The 27,446-nt window shown below is 47.3% G+C and overlaps 1 protein-coding gene across 1 annotated transcript; it reads right to left on the reverse strand.

The window, feature by feature from the left end:
- Positions 1-387: 387 nt before the first annotated feature.
- Positions 388-27,189, reverse strand: EBAG9 (estrogen receptor binding site associated antigen 9). Its single transcript, XM_088444382.1, has 8 exons — positions 26,962-27,189; positions 22,610-22,674; positions 19,457-19,555; positions 17,935-18,013; positions 8,935-9,075; positions 6,609-6,716; positions 5,669-5,760; positions 388-849 (listed from the first exon to the last, which is right to left on the reverse strand). The coding sequence occupies exons 3-8, from the start codon at positions 19,537-19,539 to the stop codon at positions 828-830; spliced, it is 525 nt and encodes a 174-aa protein (XP_088300508.1). The 5' UTR covers positions 19,540-19,555; positions 22,610-22,674; positions 26,962-27,189; the 3' UTR covers positions 388-827.
- Positions 27,190-27,446: the final 257 nt, after the last annotated feature.

Below are 27,446 nucleotides of genomic sequence, written 5' to 3' on the forward strand. Positions count from 1 at the left end.
ATCCTGCTGGAACTCTCCCACAGTGGTGGGACCACACCGTCCAGGGGGCTTATGAGGGACTCTACACAGGCAGCACAAGTTGCAGATGAACCTGCTTAGATCCTCTTGGGATTTTCAAGATTCCTTTGACCAGGATAAAATAGTAGGCGCTGTTTGTTAGATCACATTCAGACATAAACAAGAGAATTGTATGGAGAAAGCCTAAAAAGCACTGCAGCTCCCACACGCCATCTAATGGTCAATATAAATATCACGCATTTTGCCTCTGCCTATTGTTCCTAGGTGATAAAGAACATCGCAGTGGCAGAGAATTTATCGTTATAGATCTGGCTCTAAAAACCGTGACAAACTTACATACACTATAATGAAATTGTTACATCATAGCAATCTCTTTAAAATTATTTATTCAGTAATTACATATTTTCATACAGCATAATGGAGCAATCGATTATTTACACCCATTTTTATTTTCCTTTAACTTTACATCTTAAAAAGTCCCATGCGCTAGTCTGAGGCGGCAATCCTGATCCGGTGTAAGATTACAAAGTCTTAAAAAAAAACCAAAGGTAATAAAATCGGGTTCTCAGTTTCCTTAAATCCCAGCCACCACTTGCTGCGAATGTTCCCATTATCCAGGTTCAGAGTCTTAGCATGAAAACATTGTAAAACGCGTAGAAATGTTTGTATGAACCAGCTGCGCCCGCTGCGTCCACATCTCCAGTCAAACGTTAGGATAATTTCACTCCAATTTTGTTCTGGTCTTTCTTCATGTGGCGCTGTGCATCCTTCTCCATCTTCTTCCTTTGCTGCTCCGCGGTTCTCTTTTCTCATTCAGCTATTTTCTGCTGCCTGCGTGATCAATTGTATTTAAAAAAATAAAATAAAACAAAAGCTTTTTATTTCAGTTACAGTAATGCATAACCAGCCATAATGATACATTGGATAGTGCACCCCCTGCTGGGCATCTATATGAATAGGCGCCCGATGGAGCGATTCGATTGTTCAGACGCCTAACGCCGCAGTGGGGACATGTCTTCTCACAGCCTCATGAAATGCGAGAAGAAACTGTGTGCAAAGTTTGTCGCTTTGCCTGGCTAAATCCGGTGTTTTTAAAGCGCGTTAACTTCTAATGGGTGCCCGAAATGAGAAACAACTGAAATCGCTCTGTCAGACGCCTATTCCATAAACGCCCAGTGGGGGGGGTGCGCAAAACAATTCGCCCTCCTCTGAGTGAAGTAAAAAGAGACATTATATTCTGTGCTAACCATTATAGAATTAAGGGGCCTATCTATTAGCAGATGTATTTCTGAGCGATGAAACACAAAATATATCCCTTGAAAATTCCGGTGGCTGTGCTGAACGACATCAGTCATGTACATGACAGATTGACAGATTTTGGCAAACGATGAACGATATCGTATGACATCATTCAGGGAGTGGATTTTTTTTTCTCTGCACGGCTCTGTAGCTGCTGCTAATATCTTTCACCGCATATAAACTGCACGATATTGCATTATTTCGATCTCAACGCTACACAGCAACAAGGCAGCTCTGAGAGCCCTTTCATACTGTTAATATTGTACCTCCATGGACAAAAGTTTCAACTTATTACAATTTTACCACAGACAAAGTGAAGTCCAGTGATCAAATGTACGAACATTCACCTCCAGAGGCTCTGGTGTAATATCACAATGTCTGCTGCTAATCTTATGCTGGGCATACACTGCCAGATAAAATGTCTGTCAGACCAGACATTTTATCTGGCTGCCTGCCAGCCGCAGAAGTCGCCGGCATACACTGTGAGAGAAATCTCACAGTGTATAGCCCGACATCCGCGCTCCGCCCCCGGGGGAGGAGACATTTCCCTGTTCGTTCCGTAGGAAGGAACACAGGAAATGTCTGTCTGTCGGCCGCGCTGGGCATACACTGCCCGATGCGGCCGACAGTTTCCCGGGTAAATATCGCATCGGACGGGCATGCTGGACAATCCAGCATGCCCGACCGAGCAATATTTAACCCTCGGTCGCCCGCATACACGCTGCAATTATCGCGGCGATCCGCCGATATCGGGCGGATCGTCCCGATAATTGCAGAGTGTATGGCCAGCATTAGACATGTCCCATGTACCACAGATCACCTCTAGGGGGCAGAGAAATGGCGCTTTGCACAATGTGATATTTGATGTTCTATACATTAATCAGTGATACTCATTAACCACTTGCTCATCCTAACGAGGAGAAAGTTTTCCTGTAGGACAGAAACAATTCCTGATTAAAGCGGGATGTACAGATGTGTCCTCATACATCTAGCCTCAATACGTCACGCGGCGCAAGACGCCCTTGCGCGAGGGAGCCACAAGGTACCGTGCGATACTACTTATGCCCCGGCTTTCTTCCACGCCAAGGATCTCATTCAGAGCTGCTCGCAAGCGGCCCGATGGTTTGCGAACGTGCACGCTTCGTTCTGCGCAATCGCAAACAACTCTGTGCGATCGCCACCCACTTGCTCGTCCTGTAAAGGCAGCCCAGGGTAATGAGTGACAGGAGAGGCAGTTTGTGGGTGGTAACAGGGGCATGGCAGTAGTAACGGGGGAGTGGAGGTGCGAACGCAGGCGTGCCTGAGTGTTTTAACTCCGTTTTTAAGGCGTGCATAATTAACAGGCAGCGTCATAGTACACGTCACATGCTTGTTTTTTACACTGAAGTCCTCGCAGTGCTTGCGGTAAGGCAACCACAAACGCTGCGATCGCTACCGATGGTGCTCGATGTGCCAATGTCTTAATACACTTTCTGGAGATTACGTGCGCTAGTGGGTGTCTCTACATTGGCTGTGCAAGCGAACGCTCTGTGTATGCAGACACCCATTAGCCTAAGTGGGTGTGCTATTCCTTGGCGAGCGATCGCTTCCCATGGCGTCACTTTGAAAAATATGCATACGCTGGATGCGAGCGGCTCTGAATGAGGTCCCAAGTTCCGTTGTGCTTCGTATACGGACGCAGTTATACACAGATACACAAGTGTCGCATTTCAAATGAAGTGCAGTCTGCTGGCGCATCCTAGCTGCATCACGTTGTGACCAAGGCATTTACGGGCAAAAAAACGCATGGCTCAAGTAGAGTCGAATGGGGTATGAGGACGTATCTGTATCACGGGAGTTCAAATTTCAATAAACATTTAACAGACAACCAGTAACCATCTATCTCCAGTACAAAGTAGTATATACAAGGCTGGTAAAACCCATTTTCACTTGCAACCAGTATAAATGGAGTGTACGTATGTCTATATCCAATACAGATCCCTCATTACTCTACCATGAGACGACAGTCACAGACAGAGCCGTATTCAATTGGAGCGGACCCGCAATACTTTTTCGCCTCCCGGACTTTGATTACTTCGCGTGTTTTGCAGGCGGAAAAGCATCGCACACATGCCCGCCTATCGCCGTATTTAATTTGAAAGTAGGCGAAAACGGCACCCGGCAAAACTTGAACAGGCGGAAAGTACTGTCAGATTTGGGGAAATCAGCCTGACACCCCCCAAAAGATGCTCTGACATGGGGGTTCCCTATGTTACCCCTCGATTTGGCTTGCTGAAGGTATTTGGTGTTTTTAAACGGGCTCAATAGCTGCTAAATAGCGTTTTTGTATAAGTGGTGCAGAATAGTATTCAGGAGGTTTTTTTGCAGAAAATAATTTATCCCAGCAAATTTGGGGTACTTGAAAATGGGGGCCAGCATATTTTCAAATTGCTAAAGTTAAGTTGAAATAAATCGTGTAAAAACAACACCTGGGGCATACTTGGGGACCCCCCCAGCGTAAAGTTCGCTAGTTTTTACCTTTGTCCCCCAACATTTTTTTTCCTGTCCCCAAATTCAAAGTGACTTTTTTTGGGGTGTTCTTAAGTCTTTTTTAAAAACATTTTGACACAGTTTACCTTTGGGGGTCTTTCAAATTGAATACGGAGTAAAGTGAAAACAAGCGAAAATTAAGTCATTGGCGAAAAGTTTCCGCCAAAAACACGCGAAAACTGACATTTCGCCTCAATTGAATACGGGCCTAAGCCGGAGTGATTCTATTCATATTTACTTAAACGTTTCTCGCATTCAAAAATGTTAAATGGGCCACAGCTTCAGAAAAGGCAGCAGAGACCAAATCAATGTCGACCTTTATTAGGACAGATGACATGTCGACAATCAATGTCGACACTGATATTTTGTCCTAAAACTAACCCTAACCGTAGCCCAACCCGAACTGCATTTGTAGATATATTTTTTTTTAAAAGTGTCAACATTGGGGTTTCCAGTATGTAAATCTTTCGACGTTCTAAACATGTCGACATTCCGACTGGAACCAAAACATACATTTAGGCAGCTTCAATTAGACGTCTGCTGCCGACGGCAGTTCGCGCTGAGCACAAAAGCAATTACGGTAGTCTGGGGTCTGCTCGCAACTCAGTAGCCTACCAGCAGGAATCAGCTTGGAGACAAAGGCAGGCCCCTTTGAGGTAATCGCTATACCAGCAGCCCGTTCCTGTGATAATTCAGTCTTTCTTAGGCGTTCAAACAGTTGGACGGAATATCTACAGAAAAGGTTACCCAATGAGAGGGTGTGACCCAGAATAATCTGTGGCCAGATTGTAGAGTTATTGAAAATAAGCCCTAATTTGGGGGATAAACAGCTAAAGGATAACGTAAAAGAAACGTCATCTTGCAAAGTTAAAACTAATAATTCTACGTCTAATGATAGCCATAAAAGGGGCAGTTTCAATTAGCCATGTTGCGCAATTTTCTGCCTATTACGGTCCTTGGGATCTGCTCGCACCTCCATAGGCTGCAAGCAGAATTCTTTAGTTAATGAGTGGAAGCCGCTGGGACCTGTTTCGGCAACTTCCGTGGACATTGGAATCAGCCTCATAGGGCCATATTCAATTGCTGGCGAAAAGCCGTTATCGGCGATACTTTTTCGCCGACGACGTGATTTTAGCCAATCTGGATTTATCCCCGTATTCAATTCATCTGACTTTTCACCGGTGCGGAAAGTCAATGAATAGAACTCTGCGAAAAAGTATCACCTATGAATAGGTGGCGATACAGAGAGGTAGAATTGGCGTTTTGGGGTGCAACGTTGCAGGAACCCCCTAGAACCCCTTGGACAGACCCCCCCAAAGCGTAACTGTGTAAAAAAAAAAAAAAAGTTGAGGGACAAACTTTAAAACCAGCGAACTAGACCTTGGGGGAGGCGGGGGGTTGCCCAAGTATGCCCCAGGTGTTTTTTTGATTGCGGCAGGTGGATTTTTCATGTTTTTTTTAAAGTTAACTTTAGCCACTTAAAAATATGCTTGCACCCATTTTCAGGTACCCCAAATAAGATGGGACTAGCAATTTTTTTTTTTTTTTTTTTTAAACTTGCAAAATGATATTCCTCACCCGTTTTGCAAAGATGCTAAACTGCACCTTTTGAGACCGTTTAAACACCACAAATACCTTCAGTTGGCTATTCGGGGGTACCCATAGTGAACCCCCATGTCAGAGCCCCAAAAATGACAGCACTTTTTCGATGAATGTTGGCATCAATTGCACCTTAAACCGGTAAAGATTTGGGAAAAAAACGTGACAAAATATAGACCAGAACAGAAGCCGCACCACAGAACCCGCCTGCCTGGGCCCTTACCTTAGAACCTCCTCAGCCTGCCAGCCAGCGTCTTCCTCTTCTTCCCAAGCGTTAGCGTTTTCTTGCCATGTTTCCAAATCCCCCAATTCTGCCTAGAAACACATGGTGATCAAATGTTACACGCTTTGGGGGTATATTTACTAAAGTGTGGTGTTTTAGAAGTGGAGCTATTGCCTATAGCAACCAATCAGATTCTACTTAACATTTATCTAGCACCTTATAGAAGATAATAGAATGCGATTGGTTGCTATGGGCAACATCTCCACTTCTAAAAACCATGGAGTTTAGTAAATATACTCCTTTATATCTGACAGTAGGAGCTGTGTCTTTCCACCACTGCGCTCTGTAGGACAAGAGATCTGAATGACACATGACAGAGACAGAACTCCGCAGAGTGACGCCATTACATCATCACAGGGGAGAAGTAGAAACAGTTTAGCCTGACAGACAGTAGATGTTCTACAAAGGAGTAACTTCCTGCCCGTATACAAGCACACACAGATACAAGCTCACACGTTACATCTGTCGCTAGCCACATTCTAAGCCCATTTCTCTCCCGGTGCCGTACGCCATATTCCATTCATGGTCCATCAGTGCCATCGCCTCACTTGTTCCCTCAAATCACCAAGATCCAGCCAGTGATGCCGTAGTAATTCCACCAAGGCTTCCTCGTGAAGTTATAAGAATTTATAGGTGGTGTGCTCAGCAACACTGGTTCAGTTTACAAAAGAACTACAAACGCGCTATAAAAAGAGTGAGCTCACCACCTACACACAGTTGGGGAATCCGTATGGCAGATTAAACCAATACTAATACAATCAATTCACCAGGAACTGGTGACACAACGTGCCTCAACCTAGCAGATTAAAGAGACTGGACTGATCTAGAACGATATAACAGGAGAAAAAAAAAAAAAAATACCATGTACACATCTACTCACAGATTGATGAACAAATGGAATATCCTGCGTAGCTGCCAGTCTGCTGGAAAATCCGAGGGCCCCATCTGGGACAGTGAAATTTATTGGCTCCCTCTTCTTAATAATAATCTGCAAGTAACAGCATGGAGGAGAAGCAAGGTCAACACATTGTAGTCGCGATTATGTTATTAAACCCACTGTACGCAGTGCCACCTGCTGGCAGAAAACACAGCTATCCCCCTGAAATTACTTGCTCACAGTTTACATTTGCAAGTCCGTCTATTACCGACTACAATCATCTAGATCCTGTGGACAAAAGGCCTGATTCGGAGCTTTTCTCCAAGCCTTTACGCAGATCGAGCGATTGTTTGCCGCTGCGCACTGGCAGCGATTGCATTGCGATTACGCCCATACAGAGACACCATTCGCAAAGTGAGTGACAAGGTAATCACGTTTAGGGGGTGTGGTAAGAAAAACGCAGGCGTGTCTGAACGTTTCATGGGCGTGCATAAATTAGCCATTGCTATCTCATGAGAGCTCTCTGCGTGTCAGCAGAGCCGCAATGTTTGCGGCTGGTCAGACTCGCCTTACATGCTGTGTGACTGGCCAATGTGCGTCGATAGTACCGATGTTTACGCTGTTGCACGTCGTCGTACGGATACGAGAAGGCAGCAGGGGGTGTCCCTATGCTCGGCCGTGCTTTGGAAGGCATTAGAAATATAGCAACTGTGATCCGTAAGAGAATGCCATTGCGATTGCATTAGCGTACATCTCGGAATCCGTAAAACACTCAGTGTGTGGAAACGCTACAGGGGTCCATAACTACGTAAGAAAAATAAAAGCAGTATTGCACTTCCCTTTCCAAAACAATTACCAGAGAGCTAAAAATTATGGTACCAGCAGCGATTTCCCGTTTTACAAATCCAACGTAAAAAAAATTTCTTATAGTAATAAAGTGATGATACTAATTGCGCTGTTCCTTAGGAGGATGAATTTGTAAAAATTAGACCATTTGTCTTAAAATAAAGAATTAAAGTGCATTTAAGATTAAAAAAAAAAAAAAAAAAAAAACTGAATACGTATGTAAACATTAAAGGTATAGAAAGTGCATGAAATACATGTCATCGTACTACGGCTGTATATCCAATGACTATATACAAACAAAAAGTTATGTACTCCTGGTTCATACCATAATGGTGGGGAGAGCGTATATGGGGACATAAAAGGTCCAGAGTCAGGCTGCTCGTCAACACACCACCCAGCTTAGCCCAAAGATTTGGCAGGGTTCTTGGAAGTCCAGGGTTCCACAGGCAAGATACACTTGATAAAGGTTTAATCCGAAATGCGTTGTGCCTCACGCCACCATTGCCATATGGTATGAACCAGGGGCACAGAACCTTTTGTTTGTATATAGTCATTGTATATACAGCCATAGTACAATGACATGTATTTTTTGCACTCATTATTTCATGCACTTTCTATACCTTGAATAAAATGATACACTGTCACTTGTTAGCTTTATGTATTCAAAGGGTTTTTTTATCTTAAATAAATGCACTTTAATTCTTTATTTTAAGACAAATGGTAATTTTTACGAAATCATCCTCTAAAAGGAACAGCGCAATTAGTATCATCACTTTACTACTATTTGCAAGTAAATGACTGATGTTCTATCGGTTCTAGGAAAGAGGGAGACTTTGCCATCATCAGCCAATATCTGCATGCTTGTCCGTCATTCCTCCGCAGCAGGCAAGCAGTGACTGACAGAGTTGCTCTGCAAAAATACAGTGTGCGGATTGGTTGTATCTTATGCTGGGTACACACTGGTCGACATATCGGGCGTTCAACTGATCGGCCGATTTATGGTGTATGTGTCGGCGAGTGTGAACAGATGATATGTCTGAACGACGTCGCTCACAGACATATTGCATCGGCTGTGCAGCTGATGGCAGAAACATCGTCTGACCACTCGTACACTTGCTGCACAGGCCTCCTGAGAAGTGAGGCGCGACGCATCTCCCGGGCAGACGGCAGTGATGGTTGTTCAGGGTGTATGAACAATCATATGCAGATATTTCTTTCAAGTGTGTAGCCAGATTTACACAGGGGCAAGAACAAGTGATGTCATAGAAAAGCATTCTATATATATATATATATATATATTTATTTATAGCATTATATATATATATATATATATATATATATATATATATATATATATATATATATTATTTATTTTAATTTTTTTTGTTTGTTTTAAATAAAAAAAATTGTGACTTAGTTACAGAAAGTTCTAAAATAAAATAACTCAGGTCATGAAATGGGCAAATCTACAAAACTCGCTCACCTTCTGCGTTTTCCTGATGGTTGGGGTCATGTCCTTGAAGTAGTCGGGTTCATCTTGCTCCTGTGTAGCTAACGTCCCATTTCCACCTTCAATCTTCACACTTGTAGGGGCGTCTTCGTCCCACGAGCTCCATTCCTCCGCCTTGATGACAAATACAAGGGTGAGGGAGCTATAGGAAGGATGTTACAGCAGAGGCGAAACTTATTAACTAACTAGGGGCAAAATATATTCTATACAATAACAAAACAAAAAACTTACATTTTGTTTTATTACTGAAAACAGTGATTTATACTAAGGGGTCTATTCATCATCACTTCATTCATCCAAAAGCAGGTGAAAAATAACATTTTCACCTACTATTGTATAAATGAAGTGTCAGAGCCATTCATCATTCCTGTAACATAGCAGATATTGCTCATATCTCCTGATTACACAGCTGCCCCGCTAATTTCCACAGTCCCCATACTTTAGTATGCCAATCATCAAGTTCCGAAAAGAAACAAATTTTGAACAGGACAGTGAAACTGTACGTCATCCTAAATGGACATACAGCACCCAAATACTTCCCAACCTACCATTTGTGTAACTGCAGCAGTGCAATCAATGCAGATCCCTCCCTGCCTTTGTCCCACCTGCTGTGACTCATGGGTACAGCATTCCACACCAAGCCATGCCCCCTAATTTCGGCCATGCGCCAAGGTCCCTCTTACTGGAGGTAAAGAAGTTTGGAGGTATGCTAACAGCCGGCTAATGTCGGATCCCTGAAAATAAACAATTTACGCCCGCAAGGTTACGAGGTTCTCGTAGTGATTTCAGATACTTGCCCAATGGTGTTTTGAAACAGAGTCGTTGCTTTGAGAAATGCAGGACACAGTTTGTGTGAAACTGCTTGCCTGCAGAAGGTTTCTCTTGGTGGCGTACAGTATACCCTCAAGAGATCGGCCGTAAACACTGTACGTGATCGCCACGACCTGGACGACCTCGAGTGACCACAAAACAGGAGGACAAATTTATCAGGAGTGTGTTCCAAACAACCGGTCAGTTCCGTGCTGCTCTAACGGAAACAAGGAAGAGAAGAGTGTCAAACGCCACCTTGAAGACCAATGGCTTGAAGGGATGTGTTGCAGCCCTTCAAAAAACATTGCTTAGGTCCATAATAAAAAGAAGCCATTGCGTGCAAAAAAAAAAGCACAGGAGCTGGACCAATAGACAGTAGAATAATATTCTTTTCACAGACGAATCGAAGTTTGAGGTGTTTCGGTCCAAAAGGTGCAAGTTCGTGCGACAGGTGTGCATTCAGCCCACAGTCAAGAATGGAGGAGGCTCCATTACGGTCTGGGGATGTTTCGGAGGTGGTGCAGTTGGTGACTTCATAAAAACCGATGGAATCATGGACTCAAAATACTACAACAACCTGGTGCGCCATGCCATCCCTTCCCGGCACACGCCTTATTGGTCGTGGTTTCACACTACAGACCAACAGTCTTTTCAAAAAGTATGTTCTAGTCAAAACAATGACAACAGGTGCTGAAGAATATGGTGTGGCCAAACCATCGTCCTTATTGCAATCCAATTGAACACCTTCGGGATCATCTGGACAGGAGTTTGAGATGTGCAAGTAACGAGCCAAAAATCACCCTTGGGAATTGCTACAAGTGAGCTGCAATCGGAGCTGAAACTTTAGACAAGTAACCGACATAATGCCCTTCGTTTGCACTGCTGTGATCGCCGATAAAGTGGATACTTTGAGAGAAAATAAGTATTCATTACAAAACTAGCTTCTTTTGTTCATTACGTTTCGAAAAATCAACTATTTGGATGGTGTATTGAAATGAATGAGCAGTAGTGTGTGTGTATAATATATATATATATATAAAACAAGAGATATGGTAAGAACTTACCTTTGTTATCTCTGTTTCTACGAAGTCCATAGGGTCCACAGGGTGACCTTGGGGTATAGCTGGATCCTGGATCCTCGGGAACCACGGAGTTAAAGCTTTTAGCTGCTCCCAGGATGCACTTGGGTCCAACCTCCCCTATACCCCGCCCCCGAGCCACAGGCACCTCAGTTGGTAAGCAGCCCAGGCCGGAGGAGGAGACGAAACAGAGAGAAGGAAGACTGGAACACACAAGAACCATACTCACAGAAATGGGAGACGGAAAACCGGTGACCAGTCACAGAGCCCATATGAAGCCAGGTGCGTCAGGGCGGGTGCCCTGTGGACCCTATGGACTTCGTAGAAACAGAGATAACAAAGGTAAGTTCTTACCATATCTCTTGTTTTCTACTTCATGGTCCATAGTGGTCCACAGGGTGACCTTGGGGATGTCCCAAAGCAGTCCAACTAAGGGCGGGGACGCTCCTGTGCTGATAGGAGAACCCGGCGCCCAAAGGATGCATCCTGAGAGGCAAAGGTGTCAAACGCATAGAACCTCAAAAAGGTCTGAATGGAAGACCAGGTGGCCGCCTTACAGAGCTGAACAGCAGAGGCGCCACGGCTAGCAGCCCAAGAAGGGCCCACGGACCGAGTGGAATGAGCCTTAACAGAGGCTGGAACAGGTAAACCCTCCTGCATATAAGCCTCAATAATAACAGAACGAAGCCAACGGGCTAGAGTCTGTTTGTTGGCAGGCCAACCCCTCTTGTGAAAACCAAAGAGGATAAACAAAGAATCCGACTTCCTCACAGAACTAGTCCGGTCCACATAAACCTGGAGTGCCCTTACAACGTCTAAGGAAGTCTCCCCAGCCGAAAGATCAGGTGACTGAAAGGCTGGTACAACAATTTCCTGATTAATGTGGAACCTGGAAACCACCTTAGGCAGGAAATCAGGACGAGTGCGAAGCACCGCTCTGTCCTGATGAAAAATCAGAAAAGGGGGACGACAAGAAAGCGCCCCCAAATCTGAAACCCTCCTGGCAGAAGCAATTGCCAAGAGGAAAACAGTTTTAAAAGTTAGCCACTTGAGCTCCACTGACTCCAAGGGCTCAAAAGGAGGACCCTGTAAGGCCCTAAGAACCACCGCCAAATCCCACGGGGCCACAGGTGGCACAAAGGGAGGCTGGATTCTCAAAACACCTTTTTCCAGGGTGTGTACGTCCGGCATAGCAGCGATCCTGCGCTGGAACCACACCGACAGACCAGACACGTGTACCTTCAGTGAAGAAAGACGTAATCCTAAGTCCAAACCGGACTGAAGGAAAGCCAGAATACGCGAAACTCGGAACACCTGGGGATCATAGTTTCTGGCCTCGCACCACTGAAAGTAAGTGTGCCACACTCTGTGATAGATCCTCGCGGAAGCAGGCTTGCGCGCCCTCAGCATGGTGGTAATAACGGAGCTAGAAAAGCCCCGAGACCTCAGGACGGCTGTCTCAAGAGCCACGCCGTCAAAGATAGTCGACCCAGATCCGGGTGAGACAACAGGTCCCGCCGTTGAGGTAGGAGGTACGGAGCGTCGATGGACAGGCTCCGCAGATCGGAGTACCACGGCCTTCTGGGCCACGCTGGAGCCACCAGGATCAGTGTGCCTCCGTCCTGTTTGAACTTGCGCAGGACCCGAGGCAGCAGAGATATCGGAGGGAACAAGTAAGCCAGTTGAAACAGCCATTTCACCGACAGCGCGTCTATCAGACTTGCGCCTGCGTCCCTTGTCCTTGACCCGTACACAGGCAGCTTGTGATTGTGACGGGACGCCATCAGGTCCAGCTCTGGCAGCCCCCACTTGTCCACGAGTAGTTGGAATACCTCTGGATGAATCGACCATTCCCCGGGATGCACATCGTAACGGCTGAGGAAGTCTGCCTCCCAATTGAGGACTCCTGGGATGAAAACTGCCGAGAGAGCTGGAAGATAGCGCTCCGCCCAAGCCAGGACGCGGGACACCTCCGACATCGCAGCTCGACTGCGAGTCCCTCCCTGGTGATTGATGTACGCCACCGTGGTGGCGTTGTCTGACTGCACCTGAACGGCCCTTCCGTGAAGAGCGGTGCCGGACAACTGCAGGGCTCTGTATACTGCCCGCAGTTCCAGGATGTTGATGGGAAGAATCGCTTCCTCCGCCGACCAACGACCCTGAAGTGACAAGGAGCCCGTCACCGCCCCCCAACCCCAGAGACTGGCATCTGTCGTGAGCAGAACCCATTCCGGGATCCAAAAGGGGCGCCCCTCCAGGAGATGCGCTGTCTGCAGCCACCAGGCTAGGGACAGACGCACCTCCGAGGACAACACCAGCATCTGAGAGCGGATCCTGTGTGGCAATCCGTTCCATTCTGAAAGAATCAGCCCCTGCAGGGGCCTGGAATGGAACTGGGCAAACTCCACCATGTCGAATGCCGACACCATGGACCCCAAAACTCTCATCGCTGAGTGCACCGACACTCTGCCACTGCTCAGACAACTGTGAATCCGCAGCTGTAAGGAGGAGACCTTCTCCGGAGTCAGAAAAATCCGTTGCTGACGAGAGTCCAGCAGGGCCCCCAAATGAACCATCCGTTGTGATGGGATGAGGGAGGATTTCTTCCAGTTGATCAACCAGCCGTGCGCCTGTAGACAAGCGACCGTCAGGTGGAGATGCTGGATCAGTACCTCCGGGGAGCTTGCCAGCAAGAGGAGGTCGTCTAGATACGGTAGCAACCGTATCCCCTGGCTCCGAAGGTGAGCCGCCATGACCGCCATCACCTTGGTAAATACCCTTGGTGCCGTGGAGAGACCAAAGGGTAGAGCCCTGAATTGGTAGTGGTTGTGGAGAATAGCAAACCGCAGAAACCGTTGGTGCGATGTTGCTATAGGCACATGGAGGTAGGCGTCCTGGATATCCAGGGAGACCATATAATCCCCCGGTTCCATCGCCAGTATGATGGAACGCAAAGTTTCCATCCTGAATTTGGGAACCCTGAGAAACCTGTTCAGGGACTTCAAATTGAGGATGGGGCGATGAGAGCCATTGGGTTTCTGCACCAGAAACAGCGTAGAGTAATACCCCATCCCACGTTGAGACTGTGGTACGGGTATAATGACCCCCGCCGTCAGCAAGGCCTCTATGGCTTCCTGAACCTGCAAGGCCTTGGTTTTGTCCTGAGAAGGACTTGTGCAAAAAAAACTGGCAAGGCGGCCTGTGCCGAAAACACAGGGCGTACCCCTGGGAGACCACTTCTCGCACCCAGGCATCCGTGGTTGTATTGTGCCAGCACTGGGCGAATTGAAGAAGTCGGCCTCCCACTCTGGGGTCCCCCAGAGGGAGGCCCGTCCCATCACGCAGAAGGCTTATCTTCTGGCTTGGAAGAAGGGCGCCTAGCACTCCAGGCTTGCTTCTTTGGCTTTGAGGCGGTCTTGGGTGCGGACTGCCTCGGGAAGGACTGACCCTTTGCCTTGCCCTGAACCCGAAAGGAACGAAACGCCGAGCTCCGGACCTTAGCAGGTGTAGTAGCTGAAGGGAGGAAGGCTGACTTGGATTTTGCCAGGGTATCTACTATTTTGTCCAGGTCCGGACCAAATAGTAATTCCCCATTAAAAGGTAAGGCCTCCAAGCCTTTCTTTGAATCCGCGTCTGCTCTCCAAGACCGCAACCACAAGGATCTACGAGCAGACACTGCTGCCGCCGAAACCTTAGAGGTCAACAGGCTAGCATCCAAAGATGCTTCTCCAATGTAGGAGGCGGCATCTCTCATCTGTCCTAACAACGCCCTCTGGACGTCCGGAGATTCATCCGTAAACGTGTCCTCCAAGGCGTTGGCCCACCCCTCAATGGCCTTGGCCACCCAGGAGATGGCCATGGACGGCCGGGCTACAGCCCCTGAGAGAGAATAAATAGACTTTAGACAAGTCTCCACCTTCCTGTCCGTAGGATCCTTCAGCGAGGATATAGACGGCAATGGCAAAGTAGCACTCCTGATGAGGCGTGTTACATGGGAATCGACTGCAGGCGGAGTTTCCCATTTCTTACAATGCGCTTCCGGGAATGGATAATTGGACGCCAAGCGTTTCTGTGGCAGGAAACGCTTACTGGGCGTCTGCCAGGCCACCGCCATGTGATCAGTCAACTGATCAGACAAGGGGAACGCTGTAGAAGTAACCTTAGCTTTTTTAAAACTAGGATACCTTGACTTGGGAGCGGGTGCCTCATCCTCAATCAGAAGAATAGCCCGCACCGCCTTAACCAGAGCCCGCACATTGATGGAAGACTTAGTGTCTACCTCCTGGACTGAGGCATCTGAGGCTGAGTCATCCTGTACCTCACCATCATCCGAGAACCCCTCAGAATCCCAAAGATGCGCAGCCTGTGCCATGACTGAGCGTTTAGACGCCCTGGAGGGCACGTCACTGCGCAACATCGACTGAAAAGCCGAAGATGCTGCCGCCAAATCTTGGACAGTGTGGGAAAGCGCATCCACCCAGGGTGGAGGAGCTGTCACAGGAGCCTGAAACGGCACCACAGCCGGCTGTGCCACAGGGGTGGACTGAATATACATTGGCAACCCCGCATAGGGACCAACAGGCTGAGACCCCGGGGGAGTCTGCAATAATTGTGGGACACCCGGGGAATGGGGGATGGCAGGCTGGGGCAACGCCCTAGTAGGGGCGGCAGTCGGGACCGACAGACGGTCCGCGATGGACACCAGCACCTGGGAAAACATCGCCCATGGTGGCTCCTGCGAAATGGGAGGTTTAGACATACCAGGGACCGCCTGGCACCGTCCGCACAGGCCGTCCTGTGACAAATCCTCCCTATCCACTCCTGCAGAACAGCGCCTGCAGGAGAACAATGCTGGAGCCCCGGAGTGCTCAATCTCCTCCTCAGACATGACTTAGGAAGAAAACGTGCGCACTCACCAGTGTGCTGAACAACAGCCCACAATATGGCACCGTGTAGCACACAACTGTATGTGACGGACCTCACAAATACGTGATCTATATAGGTGAGGTCAGTAGAAACACCCTTCCCCCGCACACCTGTAGGGCTTGTAGGAGAAGGAAAGGGATAGGTACAGGCTGACAGTAAGTAGAAAAAAGACACAGACAGGCAGCACTAGCAAAAGTCACATACCATGCAGGAAGATATACTCACTGCACCTTTCCACTACAATCAACCTCCCAGATTCAGTGTCTGGGAGGGCTATAGTGCTGTGTACACTGTCCTTGTCGGGGGAGAGGTACACAGGGGGACCGGTCCGCGTGCTCCCTGAGAGTATCCACGCTGCCAGTAAGAAAATGGCCGCTGGAGACCTCAGAGGAGGAGTGGCCGAGTAGCTGCAGCTCAGCGACGCCAGACTCCGAGCTGAAAGGCGCGCTGAGCTGAGGGGAGGAGCCGCTGACAGGGAAGGCTTCCTCCCCTGGCTAGCATATTTAACCCCCAAGGTTGCGGCATCCCGCTTGCCGCTTAATTACCCTGGTGGTCTAGTGGTCTGGCGGGGTATGCCTCCGATGGAGGGGGGGCCCGCCGCCACCGCTAGCGCCCCCGGTCTGTCCCCTAGACCGGGGGCATGGGACTGCATATGAAAGGCATTACCTGCGCACCGCCGCTAATCAGCGGTGCGCGGCTTACCTGATCTCCCCGGCGTCTTCCGGCAGCAGTCCCGGGGGAAGCCAGAGTCCGGCTAGTACAGACTCTGGCTTCCCCTGCCGCGATCCCCAGTTCAGTGCTGGCGTCGCGGCGCCAGCAGGGAGAAGGAGCGGCAGCGTGGGCGTCTTACAGACAGCCCAGCGCTGCCGCTCTGGAGAAAAAAAAAAAACTAATGTAAAAATAAAATTTAACCTAGTTAAATAAAAAGCTTCAGGGGGCTGCTCCTGCAGCCCCCCCCCCCCGCAGGGTGACCCGACTCCGGCCGGGCACCATCTAAAACTGAGGTGCCTGTGGCTCGGGGGCGGGGTATAGGGGAGGTTGGACCCAAGTGCATCCTGGGAGCAGCTAAAAGCTTTAACTCCGTGGTGCCCGAGGATCCAGGATCCAGCTATACCCCAAGGTCACCCTGTGGACCCCTATGGACCCTGAAGTAGAAATATATATATATATATACACATATACACACACACTCGTATAAGCAGCTAGAGTAATAGCGTTAGAAGGATTATAAATACGAACGCTGCACACTGACTAGCCAATTTACAGTTTCGTAACGACAAATTGCCTGCATTGATCAGTGTGTACCGGCGATTGGGCATTCCCGAGGTCGCTAGTGACAGTTGCTAGGTTTGATGTGCTGCAGATCACACCTATCGCTAGCGACCTGTAGTAAGTTAATGAAGGACAGAACAGTGATCATTGCAGTTAACTCGTTCAAGTGTGGACAGGCAATCCCTGTTCAAGGGCATTCGTTCCGATGTTGGAACGAATGCCCATCGCTCCAGCGTGTACCCAGCTTTAAAGGCGCAATGCGCAGATAGAATAAAGCCAACAGCGATTCTGGGGAGACAACGCTGCAGGGGAGAAGTATTTAACCTCCGAAAACATCTCTCCACAGAAATAGCAGCTTTTTGGAGGCGTTACTTGAGTAATGGAGGAATGATGAATAGGTCTGAATTTAATAATGAACGTGCGGCGAGTTCAAAACTACGGTATTACTACTGATAATTTTATCATCATGAATAGGCCCCTAAGTGTTTTGATGTAAGTGACAGAAGTACTGAGTGCTCACTGTTTGTTGTACCTTGTGCACAGGGGCTTTCCTCTAAAATAGAATATTACTGTTAATTTCCTTGATATACGCCATGGAGGCCATAACAACTTCCAGCGTCCCCAAACTTTTGCAGTGTGCTTAGCTCTGATTTTTATTTCACGGCATGCTTAGGCCAGAGAGGGAGAAGCAGTGAAAGTGGGACATGGGTTGAACACACATGGGAGAAAATAGTAGGAACAGATGTGATAGGGTCATGTATGGATCATAGATGCCTTTTACGCGCTCACTCACAGACCTGCTGAACAATTCCCATCTGTCGGTCAATCACATGAGACAAGTAGAAGACACAATGGGAGCTATGGTTGGCAGAAGGCCTCAGCTTACCTGCTTAGGAACAGAGGAATAGTCTACTGCAGTTGGCAAAGTTATCTGATCGCCACTTAGCTTCCTGCCGCGCCCAGACCTTAAAGGGTAGAGATTGGAGAATCATTTAGCCTAAATATTCACATGTATGGACGTAGGTTATCATTTCCAACTTTGGTAAAGATTTTCCTATCCCGTTCATGGATATTACTACCACCGCCTGACCTCATAATATTAAGAGAAAACGAAGGTTACAAAAATGAAAGGATTTAGGAGACGTCACATAAATATTGGATCTAGGAGGACTTATCAAGGAGAAGGTGGGGATTAAACACAGCGTTATAAAATATTTAAAGGATGGTGGGACAAATGAGGGTAGGGGGGGTTAGTCAACCCAAGCAGACAAAGCTTTGCTCTCTATCTACAAAAATGCAGGTTAGACAATAAACTTAAAGGTCTGACTGGTTGCTATGTTACAACATACCAGCACAGTAACATGGTGACCGTGGGCTATAAGCCATCTTCGCCCCCTAAACCAGTGGCGTCATTACGTCAAGCTCAGGGGTGCCACCGCCGGCTCTAGTAAGTGGGGCACTGCCAGAAGCGTTCTAAGCACCCTCCAGGCTGCCTGCCCGGTGCGTTCCAGGCACCCTGCTACCCAAATGCAGGTGCCACGGTGCAGCCACTGTACCGTCCACAGGTCCCTGCGTGAGGGCATCGCTTACACACCCTCTAGTTACGGCCATGCAACATACTAACAGAGCTGTATATTGTACTAGACAAAACACCTGTTTCACTTGACAAAAATACACATACAAAATATAACCCTCATAAAACGGGAATAATCCCAAACTAACAAACATAGGACCTCATTCAGACCCGGTCGCAAGCGCTGAGCGCTCGTAACCGGGTCGATGTTTAGGTCCTGCGCACGCACAGCGGCCGCACTGCGCGTGCGCCTGCCCCGAAGCGAGAGAGAAATTCTCTCGCTCCGGAGCTCACTACAAAAGGGGAGGATGTCGATGTTGATCGACAGCTCGACCCGTTTTGTAGGCGGGACGGGGGGTGGTTTCACAAACGGAGGCAGTTTTGTGGGCGGCCGCACTGACATCAGCAGTGATGTCAGTGGGGAGTTTCCTGCTCGATCAGAGCAGGAAGCTCCCTGGGGCTTGCGGTTACCGATACCCAACCTTCGGGTCTCGTTGCAAGCCCCGATGGTCGCGATGGTCTTGACCATCGCGACCATCAACCTGGTCGGTCGCTAAAGCTGTGGGTGGTAACCCACAGCTTAGCTAGCGACCAGGAGGCCGCACTTCAAAAGTCAAGCGGCCGCCCTCATTCAGAGCGAGCGCTCGCTTCTTGCGACCGCCTCTGAATGAGGGCCATAATCCTAAATGCTATTTGGGTTAGCTGGTTTCACGGGTCAGTATCCTGTCGTATCCCTTTTTATTGTATCCTCCAAGTAAAAATGGAAAACAAATTTTAGAAATGTAAAAAACAAAATACAAAAATAATCGTGCTGGAGAGGCCAGATGAGCGATACCTGCATATTAATCTCTTGAAGAAGGAGAGGATGGATGCGAGACACGTGCAAATCTTGAAGAGACGGAACTGTGTGACAGCCATCCTGAGGGGTATTTACCTACAGGACAGAAAGCATGTTACTGTCTCCATTGGATCAACTATACATCTTGTCCGTTCAATTTCCTGTAACCTCCAAATCCTAATATTTGGCACCATAAAGAGAGCAGCCTCAGGGAGGATTGTCCACTCTGCACATTTCTTGTACTTTTCAGGATAAAACAGCATTTCTATTGGTAAAATGTTGGAAAAGTTTATAGATTATATTACTCTATGACTCTTCCCATAATTACCATTACCCAATTAGTGCAATACGGAACAGTGTAACCACAAGGTAACAGCCTAGCACTCCAGAGCAATGCCAGACTGTGTTATATGTCTACCGATAGGCTGCATCCGGACGCCGGTACAACATACTTATGTGCAAGGAGGAAAGGGGGATGGGGGTCAGCGTTAAGATGACAAATGTTGGGCAGCAAAGGGACAGAATTATCAGCGTTCCTGCCTCACAGCAGTCAGGTCATGAGTTTGATTCCAGCTAGGGCACTGTGTGTGGGGTTTGTATGTTTTCCCCATGTCTGCGTGGATTTCTTCCCATACTACAAAAACATTATCTGGTTAATGGTTCTGGGAAAATGGGACCATAGCTTAGGCATGTCAGCGGTATGGAAGCTCCAGTGAGGCGATGAGTCTCATGCTAATTAATCACCTATCCTATGTGTAATGGTTTGTGCTACATAAGTAATCAATAATAATCTCAGAAATGACAGTCACTGGGTAAAACAGACACAAAGCAGTGCAGGTAAATGATATATATACACAATGTATGTCACACATACTGCCTGGCAGGGAGGGAGGTGCTTCCTGTGTATTGTGGAGAAACTTACAGGATTACATCTGGTGCTGTCAGGTCTCAAACACAGGGTGCAAGCTGATATTAGATCCAGGTAACACTGCATCTCAGTAGATGGATCTGAATCTCCCTTACACTGGTATTGGGGCTCCCATCCCGTGCACAGGGAATCCATGGCGACATCACCAGTTTATCTGGGATTCCCAGTCACTGCACGTGGAAGTGCTTCAAAAATGCCTAACTCAGCTATTTCTGTATTTGCTTTGAATACTGGGCCTGATTCAGAGCCGGACGCTCTGACCAGAGCACTCGCTCTGAATCAGGGCCCTCCTACCTAAAAATGGAGCGGCCTCCTGGCCGCTCGCATAGCTGTGGGTGACCACCCATAGCTTATACGAGCGGCCAAAATGATGGTCAAGACCATCGCGACCATCGGGCTTGCGATGAGACCCTTGCGGTAGGGTCTCGCTGCCGCAAGCCCTGGAGTGCTTTTGGCTCTATCAGAGCCAAAAGCACTCCGACTGACATCACTAGTGAGGTCAGTGGGGCCGGCCACGCCCACCAAAGGGGATAACGACAGCTACAGCTGGCCGAACGGTCATGCGTTATGACCGTTCGTACATAGCCCTGCCGTCGACGCAGCTATCCTGTAGATAGCAGCGCCGATAATGACAGGGGCGCAAAGCGCCCCTGTCATTTACCGCCCAGACCCCCGATCATACATCGGGAGAAGCGGTACCGATAACGTGCGCTGATACCGTTTCTGGGCTTCGTACATCTCCCCCAATACCCCATAATGACAACGTGTAAAAGTTTGAGATTTTTGCTAATTTTATTAAAAAAAACCCTAAGAAATCGCATGTACAGAAGTATTCACGGCCTTTGCCATGAAGCTCAAAATTGAGCGCAGGTGCATTTGGGTGAACGCTTTGGCGTGAATGCCAGGCATTATGTTTGGAGGAAACCAGGCACCGCTCATCACCAGGCCAAGACCATCCCTACAGTGAAGCATGGTGGTGGCAGCATCATGCTGTGGGGATGTATTTCAGCAGCAGGAACTGGGAGACTAGTCAGGATAGAGGGAAAGATGAATGCAGCAATGTACAGAGACATCCAGGATGAAAACCTGCTCCAGAGCACCCTTGACCTCAGACTGGGGCGACAGTTCATCTTTCAGCAGGACAACGACCCTAAGCACACAACCAAGATATCAAAGGAGTGGCTTCAGGAAAACTCTGTAAATGTCCTTGAGTGGCCCAGCCAGAGCCCAGACTCGAATCCGATTGAACATCTTTGGAGAGATCTGACAATGACTGTGCACCGACTCTTCCCATCCAACCTGATGGAGCTTGAGAGGTGCTGCAAAGAGGAATGGGCGAAACTGCCCAAAGATAGGTGTGCCAAGCTTGTGGCATCATATTCAAAAAGACTTGAGCCTGTAATTGCTGCCAAAGGTGCATACACAAAGTATTGAGCAAAGGCTGTGAATACTTATGTACATACGATTTCTTAGGGTTTTTTTTTTAATTAAATTTGCAAAAATCTCAACAAAAACTTTTTACACATTGTCATTATGGGGTATTGTGTGTAGAATTTCGAGGACAGAAATTAATTTATTCCATTTTGGAATAAGGCTGTAACATAACAAAATGTGGAAAAAGTGAAGCGTTGTGAATACTTTCCGGATGCACTATATACAAGCCGGGTTGCCTCCAATCCATTTTTACAGACCTGGTCTGTTCTCTGGGACTAAAAGCAGCAAAACAAAAGCCTGATTGCACAATTATACTTCACTGTATATAAATATGTCACATACATTGCAACAACAGGGGTTCTAAAACCCAAAAGGGAGTCAATCCTTTTGTGCAGAAGGCTGCGTAATAACGTTTGGCACCAATGGAATACTACCGGTAATGTAAGAAAATGCGGAGGGAACAAACAAGTGTACGCCTATTGTTTTATGTGGCTACAGCTACCGAACGATGATCATCAAATTTTGCAGGACGGCTCACAGGAGACTACATTCAAATTTCTATGTAACGCAATATTTTAAGAGTTTATTGTGCTTCGAAGCATCCATTAGCATTATTCATGTGCAACCCAACCCCCAAACACAGAACGAACCATTGTTCTGAAAGCAGTGAGGTGTATCTGTGCCCTCAGGGCAGCCGGGACAATTTTGGAAAGATTCGATTTATGTCCTTTATGTGATAAAGGTGCGTTCCGTCAACCATGCATTGGGGGTGTAATAGTCGGATGTACCTACGGTCAGCGAGTCCTTTCAGCTTCATTCACAGCTCTGATCTTCAGCAAGTTTCCTGCCGTCACTGGAAACAGAGGAACATTATCAGATACTATTGTAACAGAATAGAGTTCTCTTTGACAAACTTCCCCGTTTACATATCAATGAACTGATTAGGAAATTCTTGCCTGATGTTTGCTACCTATTCACATATGGGATATTATACACCACTGCTCAGTAATACGCATCTAAAATGTGAGATTGAGATAGAGAGATAGATATATATATATATATATATATATATATATATATATATGATGTATATATTTATTAATGTGTAGTCTGGTCAGATGTAAAGTTACCACCAACAATTGACTTCCTTTCTCTAAATTGCATTAGAAAACCGTCACCTAGAACCTGCTTGGTGCCTATCGGCAAGTATAGCACTGAGGACCTCATTCAGAGGCGGTCGCACGGAGCGATTGGACGTAGCGAGCGATGTTTTTTTCAACTGCGCATGCGTGTACCTGGCAGTGCGCGTGCACAAGCCTGTCTTCCCGACCGCAATCCTCTTGCTCGCTAGTCACTACGAGGTCGTAGCTGTGATTGACATTTTGTGCCGTTTGTGGGTGGTTACAGGGGAAGGTGCTTGTGAACAGGGGTGTGGTGGTGCGCACGCAGGCGTGGTTGACCTCAAAAAGGGCGTTTTAAGGGCGTGCATATATTACTGAGCGAGTTATCACACACGTCATCTCGTTGCAATAACGACGCTATTGCTGGCAGAGCTAAGAGTAGCCCAGGGTCTACCTTAAGCATTGCGAGTGCTGGCGATGGTTACTGCCTCAACCGATGTCTGTAGGCAATTAACAATGTAACAGGTGTTAATCGTGCTGACATAGGTTGCCGCCTGCGACCGGCTCTGAATTAGGCCATAGAGATAGGTGTGCTTTCATTGTTGTGGGTGTTTCCGCGCTTACGAAGTGCTTTGCGACTGAGCGCTCGTTTTGCATATTCTCGGTCACTTTGGGTGCGACCGATCGCTCCCGAGCGACCGCCTATGAATGAGGTCCTGAATGTGTGTCAGCATAACACAGCTATTATAAGCATCCCTATATTAAGCAACATTAAATTTCATTGACACCTTTGAATGCAACCTATAGAGTCTAAAGTTTTTACAATAATGACTATTATGGGAGTAGTGGTTAACATTTCTGACCAAGGCTCTATCTGTGTGGAGTTTGTACGTCCTCCATGGGCTCAATTCAATTCAATGCGAACTGAATAGTGCCGGGAATGAGCTCCCGGAGCTATTCAATTCAGAGCGCTGCTAAGCAGACTAAGGATTTCTTCTCGCATCCCTCCTGGGGTGCGAGCAGAAATCCAAAAGTACAGGCGTGATGCTGCTTTCTGCCCTTAGCGTGGTGGAAACAGCATCGCGCCGGCAAGTTCAGTCGGAGAGTGCCCGTTCTCGCGGCTAAACACCCTAAGACGCGAGGGGCGTGAGAACGGGCATTCCCCGACCTAACAGCGCACAGAATTGAATAGCTCCTGGAGCTCATTCCCGGTGTTATTCAATTCGCGTTGAATTGAATCAAGCCCCATGTGTTTGCGTGGTGCCCTCGCGGTGCTCCGGCTTCCTGCCACATTCCAAAAAACACACTGTTAGGTTAAGTGGCTTCCGACAAAAAAAAATAAACCTAGTGTGTGTGATAGGGAATATAGATTGTAAGCTCCAACGGTACAGGGACTGGTGCGAATGCCTGAAATGCTCTCTGTAAAGCGCTGCGGAATATGCGTGCGCTGGTAATAAATGATTATTACTGATGAGAATATGATTCTTTTTTCGAGGATGCATTAAACGAAAGACTTTGGCAGCCTTATAACCTTTGCTCCTGGCTACGCTGCCACACGTCCAGACACCTTCCCTGCACCTGCACTATATGACCGTTTCACATCCGTGTCGCTATCTGCCATTTCCACCACTGAGGCAAGTGCATCAGACCTTGGAGAGAGAGATAAAGTGTATGGAGATAAAGTCCCAACCAATCAGCTCCCGTCACTTTACAGGCTGTGTTTGAACAATGACAGGAGCTGATTGGTTGGTACTTGCTCTCTCTCCAAGGTTTGATACATCTCCCCCTTTGACCAATCTGCAACTAGTGTGGATAAAATCTCGGGATGGTCACACATCGGTTCTCCTAATGGGACACTCGCTATACGAGGGAGTTTTATAGAAAAGTGGGTTCGTTTAAAGAGCGTGCCCATGGGTTATCCCGGGGCTTACCCTGTGCCCCAGCTTGCCCACCTTGCAGGTGCTTTATGAGATAGATATGCAGGTTGAGTCTCCCATATCCAAAATGCTTGGGACCAGGGGCATTTTGTATATCGGAATATTCCGTATTTTGGAATAATTGCATATTATATTAAAATGTCTAAGGTATAGGGCCCAAATCTAAACACAGAATGCATTTATGTGTTATATACACCTTATACACACAGCCTGCAGGTAATTTTATACAATATTTTCAATAATTTTGTGCCTTAAACAAAGTTTGTGTACATTGAACCATCAAAAATCAAAGTTTTCACTATCTCAGTCATGCTAAAAATATTCCGTATTTCGGAATATTCCGTATTTCGGCATATTTGGATATGGGATACTCAATCTGTACAGGTTGAGTCTCCCATATCCAAAATGCTTGGGACCAGGAGCATTTTGGATAACGGAATATTCCGTATTTTGGAATATTTGCATATCATAATGAAATACCTTGGGAATGGGAACCCAATATACACACAGAATACATTTATGTGTTATATACACCTTATACACACAGCCTGCAGGTCATTTTATACAATATTTTCAATAATCTTTTGGCTCAAGCAAAGTTTGTGTACAGAAATGAAATTAATTTATGTCTCACATACACCTTATACACACAGCCTGAAAGTAATTTTATACAATATTATTAATAATTTGTGCCTTAGACAAAGTTTGTGTACATTGAACGATCAAAAATCAAAGGTGTCATTATCTGAGTCATGCCAAAATTATTCCGTATTTCAGAATATTTGGATATGGGAGACTCAACCTGTATCTTTGTTGAAGGTGGGCACGCCATACCAGCCAATGATCAAACGAAGATGACTGCCACAGGAAAACATTGTGGGCATCTCCACTAAGCTTTCTCAAGTGACAAAGGGCAGTGGAGTGGCCGAAAACATTGTGCATATATATTTAATAAGTATATTTTAGTTTAAAGGAAACATAACCATTTTTACGGCACTACTCTCACCTGATTTGTACATCTCCTCTGGCTGGCACCTGGCATTTTAACCAATTGGATGGATGCAAGGAATAGAATATATATATAGCAAAAATTATGAGGACACTCACCATTTGCAGAAAAGGTAAATAAGTCCTTTTATTTACATACCACCAGTGTCCTATACTAGGCAAAGTCCAACGTTTCGATCACCATGTGAGACCTTTGTTACGGTTTGCAAATTGCCATGTAATGTTCAAGCCATTGGGAATGGATGGACCCTGGATATGTGTGGTTTCATTTAAGTTGCACCCCTCACGGATAACTATTGCTGCAGTGAGTGCGGGCCGCATTGGAATAAATAAATATATATATATATATATATACACACACACACATATATACTTGATTACCTCATCACCACATGACATGAGATCAGATGGGTTTTGGGATATAGTGTCCGATTCACTCCAGAACGCAACTGCTAATCCATTGTGGTCGTTATGCTACCGCAGCACAACACAAGGACGCCCACTTTACCTTACACACTTCCGTAATGTTTAGCAAGACTGCGAAACCATCGGGTACCATCGCAGCCCCACGCACACTTGCACAAGCTCTGACCTTACTCCGGAATTGCTAACTTCATCGCACGCTATCAGGCCGCGTAGGGCATCGTAGTGCACAGCGTTGAAATGCACTGGCACGCCTGCGTACACCCGACCACACTTCTCTCCCCCCCCCCCCCACCCAACCACAAACGGCACTTCCTGTAAATCACTCCGCGTGATCACTGCGATCCCTATCGCCGCGGCAAGTTCGCGCAATATGCAACAGTCGGCCGATTGCGTGCGTATAAGCCCCCGGAGTTTCCTTGGTGAATCAGGCCCCTAGATGATATTACCATTTGCTAAACAGCAGCCTGTGGGCAGTGCAAAAAATGTCACATGGACCCAGCAGCACTGGGGTGATGATAATAATAACAAGAAAACTTAACAACAACAATAATAGCCAAAACCACAATAATAACAGTAACACTAATAATAACACTAATAATAGCAGCAGCAATAATCATTATAATAATAATAACCACAGCCAGGGCTTACAATAGCAGCCATTACCCAGAGGGCACCGGCATGGGCGAAGTCCGGCTCAGCGTGTGCCCATTGGGTTGGCAGGGTCAGGGCGGGCAGCGGCTCAGGACCGGTCTCTGCCTCCAGCAGCTGCAGCCCCGGCCGGGAGACGAGGAGTCGCTCACTCGCTGCTGGCCGCTGGCTGGGAAGCTGGGACGCACGTTCCTGACGCCAGCGCGCCCACGTCACCAGCCAGTAGGAGGGCGGGGAAACGTGCGTGCGTGCGTGCCAGGAGTAAAGAGTTGCGCGGCATCCTGGGAGAAGGGAGAGCGGAACTACATTTCCCGTGATCCTCCAGCAGAGTGTGAAGGGGGAAGTGTAGTATTTTGTTGGCCGGGCATGCTGGGGCTTGCAGTTTCACAACAGCAGGCAAGGGCCTGACTCTCCTGTGTGACTATGGCAAATGCTGCCATATGTATTCATCATGGGTCTCATGTGACAGTCACCACTCACACACA

The sequence above is a fragment of the Taudactylus pleione genome, unplaced genomic scaffold, assembly GCF_031769625.1.
Source record: "Taudactylus pleione unplaced genomic scaffold, aTauple2 ptg000360l, whole genome shotgun sequence".
NCBI classification, from domain to species: Eukaryota; Metazoa; Chordata; class Amphibia; order Anura; family Myobatrachidae; genus Taudactylus; species Taudactylus pleione.

What these genes read in the sequence shown, in the direction of transcription:
- EBAG9 (XM_088444382.1), bottom strand. Translation starts at nt 19,539, where the DNA reads ATGGCTGTCACACAGTTCCGTCTCTTCAAGATTTGCACGTGTCTCGCA. An exon ending in CCATCAGGAAAACGCAGAAG is followed by an intron (nt 6,717 to 8,934) that starts GTGAGCGAGTTT and finishes TGTTACTTGCAG; the next exon opens with ATTATTATTAAGAAGAGGGA. An exon ending in CAGGCTGAGGAGGTTCTAAG is followed by an intron (nt 850 to 5,668) that starts GTAAGGGCCCAG and finishes TTGATCACGCAG; the next exon opens with GCAGCAGAAAATAGCTGAAT.